The sequence below is a fragment of the Mastigoproctus giganteus genome, chromosome 5 (assembly GCF_048544385.1).
Source record: "Mastigoproctus giganteus isolate SK-2022 chromosome 5, ASM4854438v1, whole genome shotgun sequence".
Classification (NCBI taxonomy): Eukaryota; Metazoa; Arthropoda; class Arachnida; order Uropygi; family Thelyphonidae; genus Mastigoproctus; species Mastigoproctus giganteus.
Genome location: NC_143579.1, coordinates 134,533,063 through 134,555,337, shown reverse-complemented (window position 1 = coordinate 134,555,337; position 22,275 = coordinate 134,533,063). Strand labels below are relative to the sequence as shown.

The 22,275-nt window shown below is 38.2% G+C and overlaps 1 protein-coding gene across 1 annotated transcript in view; it reads right to left on the bottom strand.

The window, feature by feature from the left end:
- Positions 1-1,650: 1,650 nt before the first annotated feature.
- The window catches only part of LOC150085713 (uncharacterized), a 36,646-nt gene continuing 16,021 nt past the window's right edge, over positions 1,651-22,275 (bottom strand). The window contains exons 2-5 of the mRNA XM_090374196.1: positions 15,902-16,028; positions 10,893-11,038; positions 8,547-8,682; positions 1,651-2,136 (exon numbers count right to left, since the gene is read on the bottom strand). Of these exons, the coding sequence (XP_090230322.1) occupies positions 1,890-2,136; positions 8,547-8,682; positions 10,893-11,038; positions 15,902-16,028 (656 nt within the window). The 3' untranslated portion in view covers positions 1,651-1,889. The remainder of the gene's footprint in view (positions 2,137-8,546; positions 8,683-10,892; positions 11,039-15,901; positions 16,029-22,275) is intronic.

The window sequence follows — 22,275 nt, the reverse complement described above, 5'->3', positions numbered from 1 at the left end:
AATAAATTTTAATTTAAATTCAAATATTACCACAAATGCCATCTATCAAGAGAAAAACAAAACAATACCAGAAAAAGATATTTTTTTTTCCCACACCATCCTAGCCAGGAATGTTTCTGAGAAGCATTCCGTTCATATGATATCCCATTACTACTTGTATTATTCTCTTGTTAAATTTGCTTTCATTTTATATACCGATGAGCCAAAACATTATGTCCACCTACCTAACATGATGTTGGTCCTCCACGTACAGCCAAAACAGCTCTTACCCAGCGAGGTATGGATGCTACAAGAATTCTAAATGTGTCTTGTGGTATCTGGTACCAATAGGTAACCAGCAGATCCTATAACTTCTGTAAGGTCTGTGGTTGAGACACCGCAGATCGGAGTTGCTGTTCCAACACAAACCACAAATGTCTGATGGGATTGATGTCTGGGGAATTTGGAGGCCAGTGAATATTTGGAAGTCTTCCTCCTGTTCCATGAACCGGTCTCGAACAATCTGGGCGGTGTGGCATGCTACAAAAGACGACACCGCTAGAGGGGAAGACTATTGCCATGAAAGCGTGCACCTGGTCAGCAATGATGTTAAAGTGGGTGGTAGACGTCAGAGTGCCCAGCACAGCGATGCCTACACCCAGGGTGTCCTAGCAGAACATCGCCCAAAACATGACACCGCCGCCAATAGCTCGTTTTCGTCCCACGGTGCATCCAGGGGGCCATCACTTCCCCAGGTAAATGACGCACACATACACGGCCGTCCACATGGTGCAACAGAAAACGTGATTCATCGGACCAGACGACCTTCTTACAATCACTCAAGGTCCAGTTTCGATACTCGCGTGCCCATTGTAGGTGCTGTCGCCGGTGAACCGTGGTTAGCATGGGCACTCGGAGAGGCCTGCGGCTACACAGTCCCATTTTCAGCAGTGTTCGATGTACTGTATTTTGTGAGAGATTACTCCGATCACCAGCATTCCTGCGAGTTGCCCCACAGTCGCCCTTCTGTTGTCATGTACCATCCGGGAGAGCTTTCGCTCACCTCGAGCATTGATGAGCTGTGGTTGTCCAACAGCTCGCCGGCAGTTTGTGGGTTGCCATGAAAGCGTGCACCTGGTTGTCCAACAGCTCGCCGGCAGTAGCGATGTGATAGTACCTATGTTTCCCCTTCTCGGACCACTTTCGGTAGGTACTAACCATGAGCACCGACCAGCCGTGCCGCTTCGGATATGCTCTGACCCAGTTATCTGACCATTACATTTTGGCCTTTGTCAAACTCGCTTGAGTCCACTGCCTTTCCCATTTGAAGAACAAGAGTAACACTGATTAATGGAGCTCAGTACCAGACATTTTTTTATACCGTGTCTCGACCCACGCACTCGCCGTAGTTCACCTGCATTTGCTTCGATTTCCATAATGACTCGCTGGTCATAACGTTCTGGCTCATCTGTGTATATAGATGGAGTGCATGCAGAATGAATTATCCAGAAAAAATAAATATTGTACTGTATTTATGATATTTCAATTTAACATATTTGTATTTGAAATACTTTATAATTCGATCAAGAACTAATAACAAAATCTCCAGCTGATATTTATAACTTTGCTAAATTATTAGAGAGAGAGAGAGTAAATCAGTAAAAGTAAAAATAAAACATGAAAAAGTTTATTTAACAAATAATAATTTGAGCTTTAGGTCAATAAAAGATTTCTTATTGATTCCGATGTGATAGTACCTATGTTAGTGTTGCAGCAAGATTAGTGTAAGTCTTCTAATAACATTATATAACTTCGGATATGCTCTATAACATTATATATCTATTTAATGCGTTTTTATTAAACGTCACTACTACATTTCATTTCTTGAGATGGAATACACTTGATGTAATTTATGCTTTCAGTGCTGCTGCTAAAAGTCGAGAGAGGCTGGAAGGTGATGATTCTCCCTTTGGAAGTGTTCCAAACGGCGGTAAAATCCCTCCACAATGCTCTCCATCATGATCGAAACTGTCACAAATTAGAAATGGAAGCTCCGAAATGAGAAGGTGCAATGTCTTTTCTCCGATCATTGCACTTTCATCTCCGCACCTCTCTTCTAAATCTTCATGTAGGCACCGACGAAGCCGTCTGAAAGTGCTTGCAAAAGATAAAATAAATGCTAATAAGAAAATGAAATATTCATCCAAATCATCCAAATTAATTTCCAGTTCATTGAATACAAATACTGCTAACTATCGCATTTGGCGACTCAAACTATACAGAAAAATACTACAAGTTTTTGTATGAAAGGTAAATGACAAGAGAGAAAATGGAATAATGGAGTATTAGGAAAGAAAAAAATTGTAGATAGGAAATATATGTTGTTTTCTTTGTTTTGATTTCTTTGATAGGAAGTTTGTGCTCTCTTTCGGTAACATGCGCCGATGCGGACAGTTCCATAAGAGAGCCATTGGTGCTGGTTGCCAGCGAGAGGGTGATCAGCTTTTCGTATTCTAACAATATTTAAAGCTGTGTATGAGGTAAAGGGCAAAGAGGGAAATATTGACTATTTATATATTTTTGAAATAACTTTTTTTTACATCTGATACTTTAACGTGCATCCAGGAACACTCGATGCACTCCAACAGATTTGCCTATAGTAGGGGACAGTTAAAAATACAGCAGAGTATACAAAATAGGAGGCCCAAGGTCACCAACTAATCCTTCTCCAAGTAGTCACCTTGAGCTTCTCCTTTTTCTCCCTATTTCAGAATAAGCCTCTTACAAACTGTCCCCATTCTGTTCCACAGACATTCAGTTTCTACTCTATGCCTCTTCTGCTTCTGTAGAGAATTTCATGGATATTGCATTTCTTTTCTGTGGAGAATTCTAATTCTCCTGAATTGGAATCGGTAATTCTCTCGATATCTTCGATGGTTTCGAAGCACGTGCTCCAACCAATCAGCATCCATTCACTCCCCAACTCCAAACTCACAGAACCAACTTTTTCTCATTTATCCCTTGTTTTCGGTTCTATGCAACAACCTTCACATGTATTCCACAATTTTAAACATATCTACAGAAATTCAAGTCTAGTATCAATAAGTATCTTCTCTCTCCTCAGTTTTCAACCAATGCACGGTACTAAGTAGTACAAGTTCTAATACCTGTTGTGCAAAAAAAAAATAAAAAAAAAAAAATAATAAGTAGTATTTTTCATTCCGATATTACTAACTTTTCATTTTATATGGCTTTCAGGGCTAAAAACCTTCAAGGTTAGAATAGTACTATTGGATGTGGCATATTTTAGAAAAAAAAGTTCTAGATCCCTGAAAACCTTTCATGGAATTATTTTAATTCTAACCAAGAAAATAGAGAAAGAAAGATATTTTAGTAGCATCAGTGACTAAAGCTATATTGCTTGGTGTATACGGTCTGTAAATTGCGTGTGTTTTGTGGTCGATTTTCTGTAGGTGTTGGATGAAAAATCCAAGTTTCTGTGGGAGAAAAAACCTGATCCTCTCCCGAGACCAACTAACTCAGCCACGTTGTGGAAAAGGCCCATAAAAATTCCCGTCATCGACAGGATTTGAACTCAGATCTCTCAATCCGCCTGGAATGGGGAGGACAGCGATTCTACCAACTGGACTACCTACGATAGCGAGGAAGAAAGAAATTAAGTGTTCAGAGAAGGAATGCTTCTTCATACTAAAAATATATTGCAAATACAAATACCCGTAATCAATGTGGATGCATAAATATTTATGAAATATGAAAAGATATTGCACAAATTAAAATTAAGAAATTTGTAATTCTAGCTTTTTTTGCATATTTCATATCATTGTTGTTATTACACTCATGAGCCAAAACATTATGAGACCACCTTCTTCCACGACTGCACGTATCCCACAGCGCTTAGGAGTGATGTCACTAACCGGTATTATAAGTAATAGTAGTTGTAAGGTTTTAGAAGTATCAGCTACTAAGAGTGTGGTGTATACGGTCACCATTTACAGATAGTATAGATCGCTATACTGTCTGTAAATGGTGTATCTGGTCAGCAATGATGTTTAAGTAGGTGGTAGACGTCAGAGTGACCAGCACAGGGATGCCTGGACCCAGGGTGTCTCAACAGAACTTCGCCCAAAAAATGACACCACCGCCACCACTAAAGACTGCACATATATAAAGACGATACCAGGTGGATCAGTGACACACATGGTGTGGGTCACTGACCAATGCAATATATAAAGACTGCACAGTATTGCCTGTGAGTTCGCCAGTACGAAGCCGTGCCTGAATTAGGGAAAGGGAAGAACCTAACAGATTTTGAACAAGAAATGATTTCCAGTGTTTCGGAAGGTAGGGTCCAGCATATAAGTAACTGCATGCATTGTCGCCTATTAGCCGCTACAGGTGTGCCGAGAGTGGTCGAAGAATGAGAGACAGCTACCCAACATGCCAGAATAGGAATACCACTGCTGGTTGGCATTTTGTGCACATAAGCACATATAGGATAGTACCCAGGTCGGTTTCATTGTGCCTGGGGATGGGCATCAGGCGACAGCTGTCCAGGTGTTGGCTGCTTCCTGGTGACGAAGTGGCCTAGAGTTTCTACTCCATCATAGAGAACAAAGGTGGAGATGGGCTATTGCCTTGGAGCCACCATGATACACACACACACACACACTACTGGTTGGCGGTCGAACTGAACTGCGGTTGGCACGTGCTGTCCGGGTAAAGAGACGGCTCACGTTCCCTCCATTAACAGCAGACTACAACCATGGCATGCAGAGAAACATTAATGGACACACCACCAGCTGACGCTCTTGCGGATAGGTCTAAGGAGTAGGCTACCTATTCACGTGTCCATTTTGACCGGCCGTTAGCATTATGGTGGCACCCTCTTGTCGGCGCAGGTTCTATGCTGCTGGCCCTCTGCTGAGTTCAGGATATCCCTACAGAGTACAAGGCCAATGCTGCTCACACGGGGTCACCAACCCCCGTGACTTCCCTATACCCTCTCCCCACTTCCCCTAAAATCACCAGGTGGGCTTTCATCTTGGTCCATCCTTGTTCTTTACCCCACATTCTGACCCACCCTACTCTAATTCCTAGTGTGCTCTCGTCAAAATTTTTTTTGTAATTTAGCCTCTCTCAGGAAGCTCAGGCGACCCTGACAGAGACCAACAGAATACGAAGGGCAGCCTGGTTCACTAGGGTCCCTGTGGTCAAGCAGCCAGAGACGTAACGTCAGAACAAACCACAATACTACATAAACCTGGCACGATACTTTTTTCCTGGTTTCGCAGTAATTCTGCATTCCATCACAGAGCACACGTGGCGCAGATGTGGGAAACCACTGGTGGTGCCAGACTCTAAATACTATGCCACTACGTCGATTGGCCATTGTCAGGTACCACTAAGGGGCTAAATTCCGGATGATAGCAAACCAACACAACCAAAATTATGCATGTTCCAGGAATCTTATTATGGAACTCGTTGGTGGCTTAATCCGTGTGGACAGCTCTTCTTATTCACTAAGTTATAAGTGTTTCATATATTGTATATGTATATAATTTGGTTTTGTAAGAGTACACTCTTACAAACATAATGGAAATACTTATTTATCTAAAATACATCAATGAAGGGCAATAGAAAGTGAAAATTATTATTAATGTTGAATATTAAGTTTAAAAATGGTAAATGTTAAGGTTGAATATTTTGTTTGAATATGATAACTGTTAGGAAATATACTGGATTTAAAAATAGGGAGGTTATAGACGTGTGAATTAAAATAGCAGTTAAATGGAAACAAGAATTTACAAATACAGTAATACAAGAGAAAAATGTGGAAGGAGTGGTCATTTGCGAACAGGCGAGAGACGTTACTAGAAGAGTAAATAATGGGACCGTCCGGTCACGTAATTAAGGACGCTTTGACTAAGCGGCATCTAGACATAAGTCTGGACGTTCTACGCTTTCGTCGAAAAAAATAGAGCCAGGGTGCCAGATATTTTTGGTAAGTTGGTAACATTTTAGCAAACTGTAAAAACACGAAAATAGCTACCTTTGGAGGTGATCAGCAAACATAAAAGGGTTATGGTGCCCTATGAAATAAAAAAGAAAATTACAGGAGAAGGGTTTGTACATGAGGGGGACGGTTATGGTATTTTTTTTAAGCAACTAGGAAGGGGGGAAAGATTAGGCATTTTATTTCGATTGGTAGGGAGTCCTTGGGAGGAGGTTCAAACGGCTGAGGGAAAAGGGTGCGGATGTGAGTTAGAAAAAAAAAAAAATTAGGGAGTCGTGAGTTGCAGGTTGAAGTGGAAGTAGATTTTTTGGTGATCGGAGTTCGCAAATCGTGGTAGCAAGACGAAGAAGAAAAAAAAACAAAGGCGAAAGAGAAAGAGAGAGAGAGTGAGTCCAGCCGTAGGATGATCAGCATGTCTAGCAACTAAATCGCATGATGTATTTCCGAAGCAAAGAATGTGTAAGAAACTACGAGTGCGTCTAGATCCGATCCTGTTGAGCCAGGTATGCAGATATGTGAGTAGACAAGTCTACGTGAGGAGTGTCCAGTCCACGAGCCCCCGAAGGAGAGATAGACCGCCAGAAAGCTTGGGACGAAATGAAGGAACCAGAATTAATTATATATATTTATATGTTATAAATATACAGCCAGGCCTCGCATAACGCGAGTTCCATTAACTCGATTTTCAGTTAACGCTATTTGAAAAATTATACCACTTTTCACTTTACACGATGCAAATTTCCAGTTAACGCGATTTTTTTTTTTTTTTTTATGCGATAGTTGAAAAAGATTTGAATCGCGCGTTAAGCTTATCGCGAGTTGTACGGTAAATAAACAAACGTGTGCTTGCTTTCCCCACTCGGTGTGTTCCATCAACTATCGGAAGAAGAGGTGTTACTTGTTTGTCTCCTGCTAATAAAGTCAATGCACACTTGCATAAAAATTCAAATTTTTAAATGAGCCAGATGAAAATGTTACCGCGAAGGAGATAACAGTAAAAGAATTAGATGAAATCTTTCGTATCGCAGAGAACCTCAAACAAAAGGTTTGAGGTTCTCTGCGATATTTATTTCGCCAGGGCCCAGAGAAGATTGTTGTCAGCTGTAGGAAATTGATTGATGAAAAGAGAAAGGCAACACTTTTCAAATATTTCCGCAACAGTCATTTCTTCATTGTGTATTTTATGTCAGAGGTTCTCAAACTTTCTCGGTTCACGGCGCCCTTAGTGTCTCAGTAATTTTTTCAAGGCGCACCCAGACCAAAAGAAATACCCAACAGTTCCGTTTAGTAGTTAGGTCCAAACAACTTAATAAGAAATGCTGAAACTGTGAACTATCTCGAGTTAGTAGTTCGCAGGGTGTCCAGATGTCGAGTATCGCTGTGTTTTCCTCGAAAATTTAAAATATTCGGAGGCGCGCAGTTTGGGAACCGCTGTTTTATGCAATAAACATTTAATTCCATAATTATTTTCATTATCTTTTACATTGTATACAGTTAAAAAGTTATTTAAAAGGTATTTTTAAAATTTTTTATTAACATTCCAGAAGGTCAAGAACCAATTATAATTTTTCCTATTGATTATTATATTCGATTAACGCGTTTCCGCTTTGCGCGATGCAGTCGCGGGACAAATTAATCGCGTTAATCGAGGCAGCCTGTATATAATTAAAAAAAAAACGCCACCTCACAGTTTCCTTCTTTGCAAAGCTTTAGGTGTTTGCTTCATAAATAAGATGTTATATATAACTGATGGCTCTCTCTATTTTTTTTTCTTGGTTGTACCCAAGTTTGGATAGCCTGGGTATGAAATTTCTGCTGGGACATCCACTGGTATTGCAATACCTCCAGGGGATTTGGGATTTTATTTATTTATTTTTTATTTATTTATATCTTTTTCTATTTTTATCTTTTTATTTTACTATTTATTTTTTATTTTTTTTTCTACTGCCCTTGGATTGGATTCCAAGGGTACGAGAATTGCTGGCACCCACTTATATACAGTCCTTCCTTCTGTGTTATTACAAAGTACAGTAGTTCTGCAGAGTTGGACTAACGTTCTGGAGCAGCTATACAGAAGATTATATACATGTGTACATTACGCGGTTTTGTGGAATCCATGTCACGCCGAGTTTACAGCGTGGTATGGACAATGATGATAACCTGAAGCCGGTTATCATGGCCACTGGTGGCCCAGCACTTTATTAGGTGGTCATAATGTGCTGAATATCCTTATAAATGCATTTATTTTCTTCTCTCATCCTTTGAAATATAAAATATCTGAAGTTCACCGATACACTTTTATATAGAACAGATGTAGTTCGAAAATGTGAAGATGACCATCGCTTATGTTTGCATTTGATGCAAAGCAAAAGCGATGAACTTTTTGGCAGTCGTTTTTAATATTTTGACTTCTGTATATCCCCTTAAGGATTTTAGAAATAAGCTTACTCATACTGTCATTATTATGTTACACACATTGTTATTATTACGTTGCACACATTGTCATTATAACTACACTTTACAACAAACCTACCAGCAAAAAGTGGGAAGAACATTGTCCACAGTAGTTTCAATCATTATTTCAATTCCTAGTTCAGCATCCAATATACACCTTTTCACCGCGTCGCTGTGAAAGTATTGCGAAATGCAAGGAGCATACTGCATAAATTCTGTAAAAAAAATTAAATAAATACTCATAAGAAAGAAAACTTTTTAGCATAATAGAGTACAGTATGATCAGTATCGATTTGACCAATAAAGATATTGGGCCAATATCCGCAGTGGGGGAGCGAATATTTTAATTTAATCGAATTTATTCTAATAAATGCTTAACTGTAATTATTGGAATTAGTTGCAATCGGCATAAATGTAATTAAGAATAAAATGAAAAAGCATAACTAGCTACAAGCTTCTACTTCATATTATCAGCAATATAATATTTAATTTACTTGTTTTCATATCTTGCCCAACCAAGAAAAGATAAACTGAATTTGTGACTAATAGTGCAGATCAAAAACAATAATATCAAAAAGTGGGAGTATAATAATTAAATTCAGTTATAAAACTGATTTACTAATTTATAAAATTAATACAAAAAATTTGTATTAATGCCCTCTTAGCAACTTTCTAAGAGTGCATTGTGAAAACAAAACTTTGGTTTCCTAACATTTCTGATTACACCATTCCTAAAAATTGAAGGTTTTGTTCACTAAGCTGCTCTCGATTAAACTAAACTAAAATTACACTAAACTTCACAAAGAGGTTGCATTATAACATCACTTGAAAATAACCGCAATTATCATTCACATCTTATCTAATAATTCTATGTGTATGAATGAGTATACCGTGGAATAGTGAGTTAGAAAAGTTTAAGAAACGCTCTACCTAATATGATCTTTTCGTGTGAAAACATCATACACTGGTTGAATTAGTGTCATTCTCCTGCGCGGCGCTATGTTGTCCCGCAACTCGCTCACCTTGACGTGCTTTGGCTTAGTTCGTGAGTAAACTGCCTTCAAGAATAGTTGCTGCCATTGCATTATTATGAACTAGCCAAACGTCCCTGACTTATATTCCACATTACAAAGACGAAAAACTTTATATCTTTTTAAACACCACACTTTTCATGCGGCGATTACGAAATGATGAAGCAAATGTCTATGCAGGTTCACAATATCAAAGAAGCTAAGATCACTGTACTGGTTGAAAATGTTGAATAGAATGAATTGTATATTAATTTTATTCAACATTTAGCTATTTCAAAAGTAGGGCAACAGACTACTATTTTTTGCCTTGCGAATTCATCCTTAATCATAAAAAAATTCGCCAAATAAGGATGGACTTTTCAATAAAGAAGATAAATAAATTTATGGGCTCAGTTACACTGTTCTGAAAAGTGAACAAAAAATATATATTTATCTAGGAATATATAAGTAACAAATTGCGCATATACTGGCATTAATCCATGCCTTTCTAATCCTAAGTACTTGCCTTTAATTCAGATTTAAGATTTTATACTCGGCGCATACATCTTCGACCTTAAAATTTTAGACGATTTTTGAGTACAGTATTTCAAAGGTCGACTTATACGTCAGAATACGTCGGAAATCGCAGAATAATGAAATGACACATAAATGAAGGAAAATTGTAAGGGCACCGCTATAGGCCATTTGCTAGTGTCCGTATTTCTGACACTTAAAACAGCTAATGAATTAGGTACACATAGTCTTACTGGACAGTGCAAACACCCAACTATGATAAAATTTGTACATTGGTAAATTAGAGGTCAGGATGAGATTTCTAGTGGGGACTAGGTTCCCATCCCTATGCACAAATATCCGTTTTTCATCTGCCACTCCTTGCGATTTCAACTCAAAACAGATCTCCTTTCAGATACTTCGAGGAGATCTTATTCAGAGAACATACCTCCAAAGTGTCTCTCCGGTGTTACGATGACTAACTGTAGCGATATGGACTGGTATGTCCCAATTGAGGTGGCTCGTAGAAGCCGTTCTGAATCGGTTTTCGTTTTGACCAAGTGGTCTACAGAAAGCAGTCGTTTGACGGATTTAGGAGAACGTGCCAACCAGTCCACACCTGCCTGCATAAAAAAGATGACATTTTTCATATTGTAGAATGTAGAATGAATTATCAGGTATCGAAGTGCTGGACCTAATATAATTTCAATTTTCTGTCTCTTTGCTGAATCATCTAATTTTCTAATAATCGTTTATATTCCAAAATATTCCAAAAATAATTATTCCAAATTCCAAAAATTATTCCAAAAATAATCGTTTATATTCCAAAATATATAAATATTCCAAAAATTGTTTATTTTATATATAAAAGAAAGTTAAGTATTAGCAACCAGGATCCTTACCAGCTCTAGTCTCAGTTCCAGGAGTGCATAAATCGTTGTAGAGCTCGCGATTTCCTTCACCCACAATATTCAGGACTTCCTGCTGAATCGGTGTCAAACACGTTTCTGTATAGTTCGTCAGACATTCTAAGGCATCTTTTATAAGGCTGCATAAAATGAAAGCAAATGTTAATCAAAATCTTTAAAATATATAATTATATTTGAGAATATTCGTTAAAAACCAATAGTAAACTGCAAACAAAATATTGTTATAATTTTAAGTGATAATACACCATAGTTTGCCCATAAGTTTAACTACATACGTAGTGTAACGGCACCGTTTAGATTTTATCACATATGAGCACTGAGAATAAATAACAGTAGTCTCCTCTACAAGAGAAGCGTTATTTATTTGAAGTGCTGCAATACCCGGTATCTCGTTGCGAAGGTAGCCACAATATGAGCTAAAAATCAAACGATGCCTTTACACTACTACATGTAGTTAAACTTATGGGTAAACTATGGTGTATTCACACCGATGTTATACAGTTAATTTCAAACCATAACGTATTATGCCTTGAACATATCCTTGCTATCCTATTGATGATTTATGTAACATTTTCTTGTATAGATAAGGATTTCATAATCCCACTATATGAGGCAATAGTAAGACTGCACTTCGAATATCGAGCCTCTTGAAAGGGTCCAAAGACTGGCAACCCGATTGGTGACATCAGTAAAAAGATGACCATATGAAGAAAGACTTCGAATGTTAGGAATACAGAGATTACAACCAGGTACTTTAAAGGGACACCTGATTAATGCTCTGAGAAGAGAAAACGAAACAGTATGAAATTTTCATGATTATAAATGATTTCAGGACTAGGAGTTCTTAAATTCAGTTTATGGAGGAAAGCATTAAAACCATATTTTAGGAAGTTTTCTTTTAGAGAGATACTGTACTTGTTAATTATTGGAGCAAATTCCATCCACGGATGATTGACGCTGATACCTTGGAGAAATGCAAAAGTCAGCTGGATTCATCTGCATGAATTGGGGAATCGTACAAAGCAATTTACGAAGGGGCTTTAAAAAAGATTTGTATTCGCCCAGAAAGAAATTTTGTCTGGTGACTGTTTTGATAGTAAGACGAAATTTTTTTTGTTTGATACCTTGAAATAACCAAAGAATCACGCAGATTTTGCTTTCAATCTGACAATTTATTTATTATTATCATTTTATTTATTTTTATTTTTATTATTATTTGTTTATTTTATTCATTTATTTGTTTATTTATTTATTATTTTTAATTTATTTATTATTTGTTTATTTTATTCATTTATTTGTTTATTCATTTATTATTATTAATTTATTTATTATTTTTATTATTTTTTTTTATTTTTTTGCAGCTGTGAAGTCACAACGGATAAAGGGAATACAGATCCGTGATTCGGTTCCTCTTTCTTCAAGGGAAAACACCCAAAACAATCCTAGAAGAAATGGTTGCTGTTTATGGAGAAGACTGCGAAGGTTATAGTGTTGTTGCACATTGATATAAACAATTGAAATCTGCAAGAACCTCTGTGCAGGGTGAAGAAAGCTCAGAACACCTAGAAACTGCTGAAACGGAAGAGTGTCGCAAAAATTGCGGCAATAATCCTGGAAAATTGTCGTATTAGCGTCTAAAGAACCAGCTGTAGAGCTCCAAATTAGTGTAGAGTTAATGGATGTTCTCCACAGACTCTGCATATTAGTAAAGTGTCTGCTAGATGAATTCCCAGACTTCTGACCCCCTTACCAGAAGAAGGAAAAAGAACGCAATGTGCTCATGAAATGTCAATGTGCCAGGAAAAGCAAGTGGAGATTTTTTCACGTCTACTCATCATGGAAAAAAACTTGGATCCATCACTATGATAACGAAGGGCTGGCAAGGTAATGCTGTCAATTTTTTTTTTTTTTTTGTGATCAGCATAGTGTAATTCTAACAGATCAACTTCAAAAGGGCTGTGCTGTGACAGAGAAATATTACCCCTCATAAAGCTACGTGCAGGTTTAAAAGAAAAAAAGACGGAGAAAGCTGTCAAAAGGTGTGCGCCTGCTCCACAATAATGCCCCTGCGCATTCCTCGCATTCGGCAGTGATGTATGCCCATTAATATGAGATATTGCCGCTTCCTACTTATATCTCAGACCTTGCACCCTCGGATTTCTTCCTCTTTCCTGCCCTGAAGTCCTTTCTTCGTGGAAAACACTTTGCTGCTGATGATGAGGTGATTTCGCTTGCTGAGTCCTGCTTTTACGGACAGTCAGGGTACTTCTACAAAACGGGTCTGCGGAAGTGTATTGAGAGGTGGCAGAAATGTATCATTTTGTCTGGTGACTATGTCGAAAAAGTGCAATACAATGGTGTTTGTTTCAACCTTCTGTCAGACCTACTTCTAGGTGAATACAAATCTTTTATGAATCCCCACCCTCATATTTTTATATATTTATTTATTTTTATTTATTGTTGACTGGTGCACCATATGATCAGTTTATTTCCCAAGATATCAAGGTATCTTGGAAGCTACTAGGCTTTACCTACCAACTAAGAAATATTGTTCAAGGTTCAGGCCTAAATGGATGTCAGATGAACTAATGAGACATATGGCAGAGAAGAAAAATGCATGGCATACATATAAATTAACATGTGACACCACAGAAGCCTATGATATATACAAGTTGATCTGTAACAAAGTTACAAAGGAGGTTAGGCAGGCGAAAGCAGATTACGAGAAATCTTTGGCAAGGGATGCAAAGAAAAACAGCAAGGAGTTCTTTACTTATGTGAACTCTAAAAGGAAGGGGATGAATCAGATTGGTCCACTTGATATCGATGGTTCAACTGTTCATGATCCTGCTCAGGTAGCTAACAAACTAAATCAATATTTTGCATCTACATTCACACATGAGGAGTTATTCAGGAAGAGGAATGCCATAGATGAAGTAAACACTGGCAGTGAGCTAGATGATCTTCTAATAATTGAGAGTAAAGTGGAGGAGAAATTGTTGAAGATAAATAAAAGAAAGGCACCTGGGGTGGATGGGATCTATCCAGTTATATTAAAGGAGGCAGCAAAGGAAGTAAGCAACCCGTTAGCCATAATTATGAGAGCTTCCTTGGACTCAGGGGAGGTACCCACAGACTGGAGATGTGCAAATGTAACCCCAATTCACAAAGAAGGATCAAAGGCTGACACATGTAATTATAGACCTGTGAGTTTAACTTCTGTTCCAGGAAAATTAATGGAAGCACTGGTTAAAGAAGCACTGCAGGATCATCTTGACAAGAATTCAGTTATATCTCAGACACAGCATAGTTTTGTTAAGGGAAGGTCTTGCCTGACCAATTTGATTGGATAATATGATGTAGTCATAAAGGAATTGGATGCAGGGAATAACTTTGATATTATAAATTTGGATCTTAGAAAGGCATTTGATACTGTTGCATATGGAAGACTGCTGCACAAATTGGAGCAGTGTGGCATTGGTGGCAAATTGTTGCTATGGATAAAGGGATGGTTGAGTGGCAGAAGACAGAGAATGGTAATTAATGGACACTGCTCATCGTGGACTAATGTTATTAGTGGAATCCCTCAGGGTTCAGTGTTGGGTCCATTGTTGTTTTCTGTATTTATAAATAATATTGATGATGGTATATCAAGCTTAATGTCCAAATTTGCAGACGATACAAAGGTTGGCAGGGTTGTTAAGGACTCTACTGACGCTATGCTGCTGCAACAGGATCTGGAAAGGTTGAGCAGATGGGCTGAGAGGTGGCAAATGAAGTTTAACATTGACAAATGTAAAGTACTACACATGGGAAACAACAACCCCAGAGCAACGTATCAACTCTGTGGTACCACACTGACAGTGGTAGAGAATGAAAAGGACCTGGGGGTAATTGTGCAGGCAGATATGGTGTTCTCTGAGCAGTGCAGACGGGCTGAAAGAGTAGTTCATGGTGTCTTATCAATGATATACAGGAATTTTTCTAGCAGGGATAAGGTGGTGGTTATTCCCTTGTATAAGGCAATGGTCAGGTCACACCTTGAGTACTGTATAGAGGTCTGGAGGCCTCATTTTAAGAAGGATGTAGAGCTGCTGGAACGAGTAGAGAGAAGGGCAACAAGGTTAGTGAACGGAACGAAGGGTTGCTCTTACGAAGGAAGGCTTAAGTTTAGCAAATTACAGTGTCTGGAGACTAGGCACCGGCGAGGTGATCTGATAGAGGTGTACAAAGCCTTGAATGGTTTGAGCATGCTCAATGCTGATGGGATACTGTCTCTTGCTCAAAATAATCACCTGAGAGGGCATAAATTCAAATTGAGGAAAGACAGATGTAGGATAGATGTGCGGAAATTTGCCTTTAGCCAGCGGGTAGTTGGTTGGTGGAACAGACTTCCATCCCTTGTTTTGGAAGTTGATAGCCTAAATAAATTTAAGGCTCAGCTGGACAGGTATTTCGAACGAACGGAGGGGTGAAGTGGAAGGTTTTTTTTTTTTTTTTTTTTTTGGCTGATGCTGCATAAGCTTGCTTTTTTGCATCATATGCCTCTACTAATGCTAATGCTAATGCTAACCCCGGGACGGCTCTGTGCCAGAAGTGTGTGAATATTTACAGACTAAGGTGCGAGGAACACAATGTACAATAAACAACGATATGCTATACGTCCACATTATCCTGTTTATTACGTAAGTACATGCGTGCTCGACCCGAGACTTTTACAGGATTAAATATACAATAATGTATAAAAATATATGATTGCATGAAGACAAAAAATCTTTGTCATATACAAATAGGCAAGTTAAAAAAAAAATGATGATGGTTCACCAGCCAACTAATACTGATACACTCTCTCTCTCTCTTTTTTTTCTCTCTTTTTTATGATGATTGTTAATCCAGATAGTCTTTCCATACATTTACAATTAAAAATGACCGGATCTAAGCTTTGATTATTTCAATGCATGAAAATTACAAGAAGGGCTTACTTGCATGATTCGATTGCGTGTTCCTCGTCTTCAGGCGTTATGCCATTTAAACCTTTCATCAAAACTGGGGCTACACAAAAGTCCATTTCTCGGAAATGACAGAGATCAGCTGCGACCTGATGAATGGCTAAAAGAGAAAGATTTTTTTTTCCAGTAAAAGTACTACTGAAGGTATGTCACTGAAAATACATTTTCGTTTCGTTAACATCATTAGGGTCTTGGTGTTATTGCAAGAGTTTTGCTCACCAGGCTTAATTTCTAAGCAATGAATGGCCTTCTGCTGAGGTTCTTTCTGTAATGAAAAAAGTCGGTACGAAGCTAGGAAAGTCTCTTACTGAAGAACATATTAATAAACTTTGTATTTATAATTTTAAATCTTATGCCAGGTATTTTTCCCCATGCTGAAATTAAATTCCTCATAAAGATCAAAATTAAATAAATTACTCAAAAAAAAAACCAAACTAATTCTGGACCAGGTACATAATGTGTCCTACCGCTAGCATATTTAATGTGTTTTATATTTAAGAGTCAGCAGCAGGCGTTAATGTCAAAGTTAATCGCAATAGAGAGACCCACATACACCCTATTAGTGCGGTGATAGATTTCGTATAAATTGTAAGGACCACCCATACAGGGACAAAAAGTGTCAATATTTACGTTGACTTATGTCGAAAGACGTTTCCATCAGCATGAAATATGTACCAACAAGAGAACACGTTGTGCCAACATACGAGAAACATGTTGCTGGCACAAAGCATCTAGCGACTAGTTGCTCCATGTTTCTCAAAAGTAATTTCATGTCACAACAAAGGGGCAACAAAGATTTGTGGAAGGTCATATAGTTGTAGGCAAACCACTTGGAAATAAATTCAGCTCCAGCTCCAGATTTTTTCAATTGACAATACTTCTTTCTCTCTGTATAAAACTGTGAACATAAATTTTTGACTTTACTTTTTATTTCTGATACGTCACTCCCTACAGCCACAGATATATCTTTCCAAAGAGTCATAAACAGAATTACTGCATTTATGCTTACGGTGGTTAGCGTTCCACAAACACTCTGCCCGTCAGTATAACTCCGACAGTAATGATTTTATGATTAAGATTATTACTATATCATTATCTTAATTTATTATTTTACTTTACTATATTATTATTATTATTATTATTATATTACATAATTACTATATTATTACGTCCCTAACTATATTAAATAATTTTATGGTTTGTTCAAACAGCCATAGTCAAATTAATAAGCACATTACTGGACTACCTACTACAGCAGAAGAGTAAATAAATGTTTATCAGTCGAATGGAAAATAATCAAATGATAACTGTCAACAGGCAACAAGACGCGACTATTAGTAACCGTCCACACTAGAGAAACATCCGGTGACAGTTCTCACACGTCGCCCTTGTTGCTGTTTTCTCTTTGAAGTTTACCGCTCAAGATGGAAACAAGCAACAAGAAGGAACATTGGGCAATGGCAACAGAAACATTTATTAACATCTAGCAACATGAGTCAACTTTGTTTCTGAAACCTGTTGGAAGGCCAAAATGTTGATACTTGTTGCCTCTGTGTGGACCGGGCTTAATATACTTCGCCCTGCTTCCTAGAGTGTGGAACCACTTGTAATGACACAATCAAAGCACCATCTGTATATTTTGTATTTACTATTGTAACGGACTTAATTTTGCAGAGAATCTTCCATTGCTTGATGTAGAATATTATTACTCTTATAAAAACCAAAGGACTGATGATATATTAAGGAATCCTTATGTACTGTGATGTAACAACTAGATCGTAGGTATAGCGTAGCTTAATTATTTTTTTAAAATTCATAATTACTTTAAGTTACGAATAGCTACTAATCGGAATTTAAAAGTTTTATAGCTACTATGTATCTGTTATAAGTTTCATCAAACCAAGCGGATTACTATGAGGTGAGTGCTGATAATTAAAAACCAAAGGACTAATTAGTCATAAATGATAGCGACATAAAATTCATAAAGTTCCGTGCCGTTAGTATGAGGAAAATCTCCAAGTTTTTGAGTTGCTAAATGTTGTTAGGAAATAAAAATAATCAAATATTAATAACGATTGAAAACCATTTTCCTCTATATAGCGATTTTTAATTTTCCATTTATCATTTTTAATGTTTATGTTCTCACGACATATTTTAAGGTTTTCTTTATCGGGCTAAATTTACTGGTATGTAATTAACATCTGTCATTTTTATACTCTTTCGCGAGTACAGCATAAGTTGCCTATTATCTTCACTATGTTAATCAGTCCATTTCTGTATGTAACAACCAGGCTTTCAGAGAACGAATTTCATGAAATTTTATATTGACGTTAAAAACGTTTTTTACTGGCGTTATTCCAAAAATTTTGTAACGTAAACACGTCATGCGAAAAGCCTTATGAAAATTTATCTTCTACTGGATAAAATTTAATGAGATTTTGCACGGAGCTTCATCGTAGCTCTATACTAGAGGAAAACTTTCAAACCTCTGAAAATTGCAGTATTTTTTTCCAGGATAGTGGAAAATATGAACGTGTGATCAAGGAAATTTTCTTACGTAATAAACAGGATAATGTGGACGTATAACATATCGTTGGAGAGGTAAGGAATTTAGAAACAGACATATTAAGATTTTAAGATACAAAAAACTTTCGGAAACTGGGAAATGCGTTAATTCGAAAACGCATCTGGTTTCGAGTCACCCGGTGTTTTCAGACTGAATGCAACGTTTTTATTTACAATTAAACTCTCAGGCTGGAAAAGAGTTCTGCATGTTTATGAAAACATTCTTCAACTTGAACATGTCATCAGATCTTTCGGTAAATACTACGCGTAATGGAACAACTATAGATAGTGTATTTAGACGTGAACTAAAATCTCTTCAATGTAAAAATTATATATCCTACTTTAGGCGTCACAGACCAATACTTTCAGTAACCGATATGTAATTATTATTAATAAAATAAAAGCATTGTTATCTTATTATCCATGAATTTTATTAATATCTGAAAATTGACGTTTTTAATGGGACGCATAAGAATGCTCAGTTTGTGCATTTTTGGCAAACCATTGAACTGAGGATGCTGGCGCACAACAATAGGAGGCAAATACGCTGGTGTCTTTGCTTCTATTTTTGCTTGTTGCTGCAACCTGACTCATGAGCTTTCATAGCATGTTGCCAGTTTGCTTTCGCCGCCCGTTCATAAAACAAACCATCCTGTGAACAGTCGTGTTCATATAACAGTATTCTTAAGAGCAGGGTCATTGGTGTCCTTTGCAATGGTCTCCTGTTTTACATCCGTTCCAATCTAGCCAGTATAGCTCCATATACAGTATATTGTTTTCGTTAGGTGCTAGTGGAATTCCAAGCTGAAGTAGAGAACCTCACTCTCTGTAACTGATATTTGTAATGTCACTGGAATATTTTTTTATCCCGTTGTGCGATCGTGTTCGGTGATTCCACTTACCCCACTTACCGGCATATTCAGGGTACAACTATGGGTGCTAGCTAATATCACTGTGATAAGAGAGGTGCCGCTTAGGCTCTAGCGAACGATGGTGTGCCGGGCCGTTCACTCTGCTGTGCACCAACTAAGGACACTCTTCGACGAACACCTGTTATTAGGGCGTACTTCCAAAATATCAGGACCATTAGGAACAAACTAGATGACACTGAACAGATCTTTCTATCCCAGGCCGCTGGCGTTGTCTGCCTCACAGAAACATGACTTCAACCAAATCAAGACACACTTTTCTGCTCTACTGTTACTGGTTACCACATGATGTCTGCCGCCAGAGAGCACTCTAGAGGCGGCAGAGTAGCGATATTGTATAACACCTCCATATTTTCATATGAACACTCAACCTCAACTATAACTCTAGTTTTGAAGCGATTACAGTCTCGCTACGTTTCCACTCCAGCCACATAGATATCGCTTCTGTTTATTATTGTTGGTCCCCAGGACCAGCAACTGAAATCATTGAAGATCTGGGAAACTTGCTTCTTAACCATCTTCGTCCGTCTGCACAACGCCTTGCTTGCTGCGATTTTAACCTGCCTCCAAACTGCCATCACCTTGTTCTCATTGACCCGTGTCATGTCAATACATTTAAAGAACTCTGTGAGTTCTTTAAATCTATTGATATGACACGGGTCAATGAGAATCCCCCCCCCAGGAGATTGAACCTACTGGATCTCGCTTTGCTTCTACAACATGCACAACTGATAACGATCCCAGCGCATTATCCAGTCAGATCACCAGCCTATAGTCTTTACATGGTTATTGGCGGTACCTAACTTCAACATTCCTGACAAAAAAATAGTTAAATATGTTACAGCACCAAAGTAGTTTAATCCTCAACTCTCCTACATGGGATGTCCTGGGATGTCCTCATTGACTGCTACCTCAGCTTTGTCCAAACACTCATGTCCAACTGGATCAAATTCGTCACCGACTATGCTACCACCAAACGAGTAATAGTGACTCCTCGCTCCAGATCGTGGTGGACCCCTGACCTCAACAACAGCTTCCAAGAAAAACAATAGCTACACAAAAAAGACGCTTTCGAATGACAGTCAAGACAGAATTTACTTTTCCCGTGCCAGGGCCTACTTTAATCGAAAAAAGGCTGCAGCAATCCAAGAAAACTTAGACCACATTCTGAGTAAAGGAAAGCCATTCTATGCTGCTCCACATTGCGAAGCCAGTGAAATGCTTGAGAGTGTTATGCTTTCTCGAATCTCTGCTCTGTCACAGAACACTTGTTCTCCCCCAAGAATGGCTCAAACATATCACCAGGTTCTCAAATACAACCACAGTCTCGGCTACAATTCTCCAGCATGGCTATGAACACCCTTCAATATCCTAGCGACTATCACGCCACGAAGCAGCAGCTCATACATACCATTAATTCCCTTCCCGCAACACCCACTGCTGGGGTATGTATGCATGTATGTATTATGTGTGGGCGGCTCTTAGAACATAAGTTCAACTCCGCCTGGTTACTTTTTACCTTTTTTTTTTTTTTTAAACAGACTGTGAAGACTCATGTGTGAGTAGAGAAGAAAAAAAAAAATTCGCACGGAAATTTTTTCCTGCACAGGCAGGAAAAGGATAGTTGAGAGAGAGAGAAAAGAGGAAAGAAGAAGAAGAGAAAAAAAAAAGTTCATCCCGCACAGGACAGGAAAGAAAATAAATACTGTCTGTGTGTGTCTTGTTATACTGTGTTTTGTATTGGCCTCTTGGCTACTTGAAAGCAGCCATTAACAGGATGGCCGCTTCCAGGCACTCATTCCTAGCTGCCGGAAGGCAGGCCTCCCTACTATCTGCTAACCCTCCTCCCCCTTAGGAACGGGTTTCCCAGGGAAGAAATAGGACTATCTAAAGATGAAGAGGGGGAAGGGAGAAGAGAGGAGGAAGACTTCCCTAGCCCAGGGATGTCCCAATCCAGGGTAGAAAGAGAGAGAGAGAGAGGAGGAGAAAAATAAATAAATTAAATAAATAAATAATAATAATTAATATATATATATATATTTTTTTTTTGAGAAAGAGGGGCTGTCCTGCCCTGGAGGGGGGGGGGCGGTTCAGAGAAGCAGAAGACGAGAAAGAAAGAAAAAAAATAATTTTTTTTTTTTTTTTTTCATGCAGCATGGGACTAGAAGGGAAAAAGGAAGGAGTGCAGAGAAGAGCTACTCCGACGACAGCCCTAGAGTCAGAGCAGAGCGCGGAGACAGGAGAAGGGAAAAAAATATTAATATTAAAATAAAAAAGAAAAAAGACTAATAATAATAATAATAATAATGAGATTATGGTATTAATTATTGCTTGATTAGCGTTGGCCAGCAGGGTTCGACGCCTTGAAAAGACAGCCTTGGCAAACTCCTGGAAGGAGCGGAGGTTCTCGGGGTACTGGATGAGTTGCTCCAGTTGTTCAGTTGCAAAGTTAGAGACAGTTGTCTTTAGTTGTTCACATTGTTCTTCACATAGATCACATTTGAAAAGGATATGGAACCAGCTTTCTTTGTTGCCACAGATGCAAAGATCTGTATTGATCAATCCCAGTTGGTGGATATGGAACCAGCTTTCTTTGTTGCCACAGATGCAAAGATCTGTATTGATCAATCCCAGTTGGTGGAGCTTATCATTAAGGGAACCGTGGCCGGTGACAATGTATGTAATTTATAGACTCAATGAAAACCATGAGATGGTGGTTTTAGATGTTGCAAAGGTTACCATCGGGAGGAATTTTTTAGTTACTGCTCCAGTTGTTGAGGTATCCCATCTGGTCTGCCACAGATTGATAAGTTCATTGTAACATCTAGTCTTTTCTCGCTTGATGTCATTATC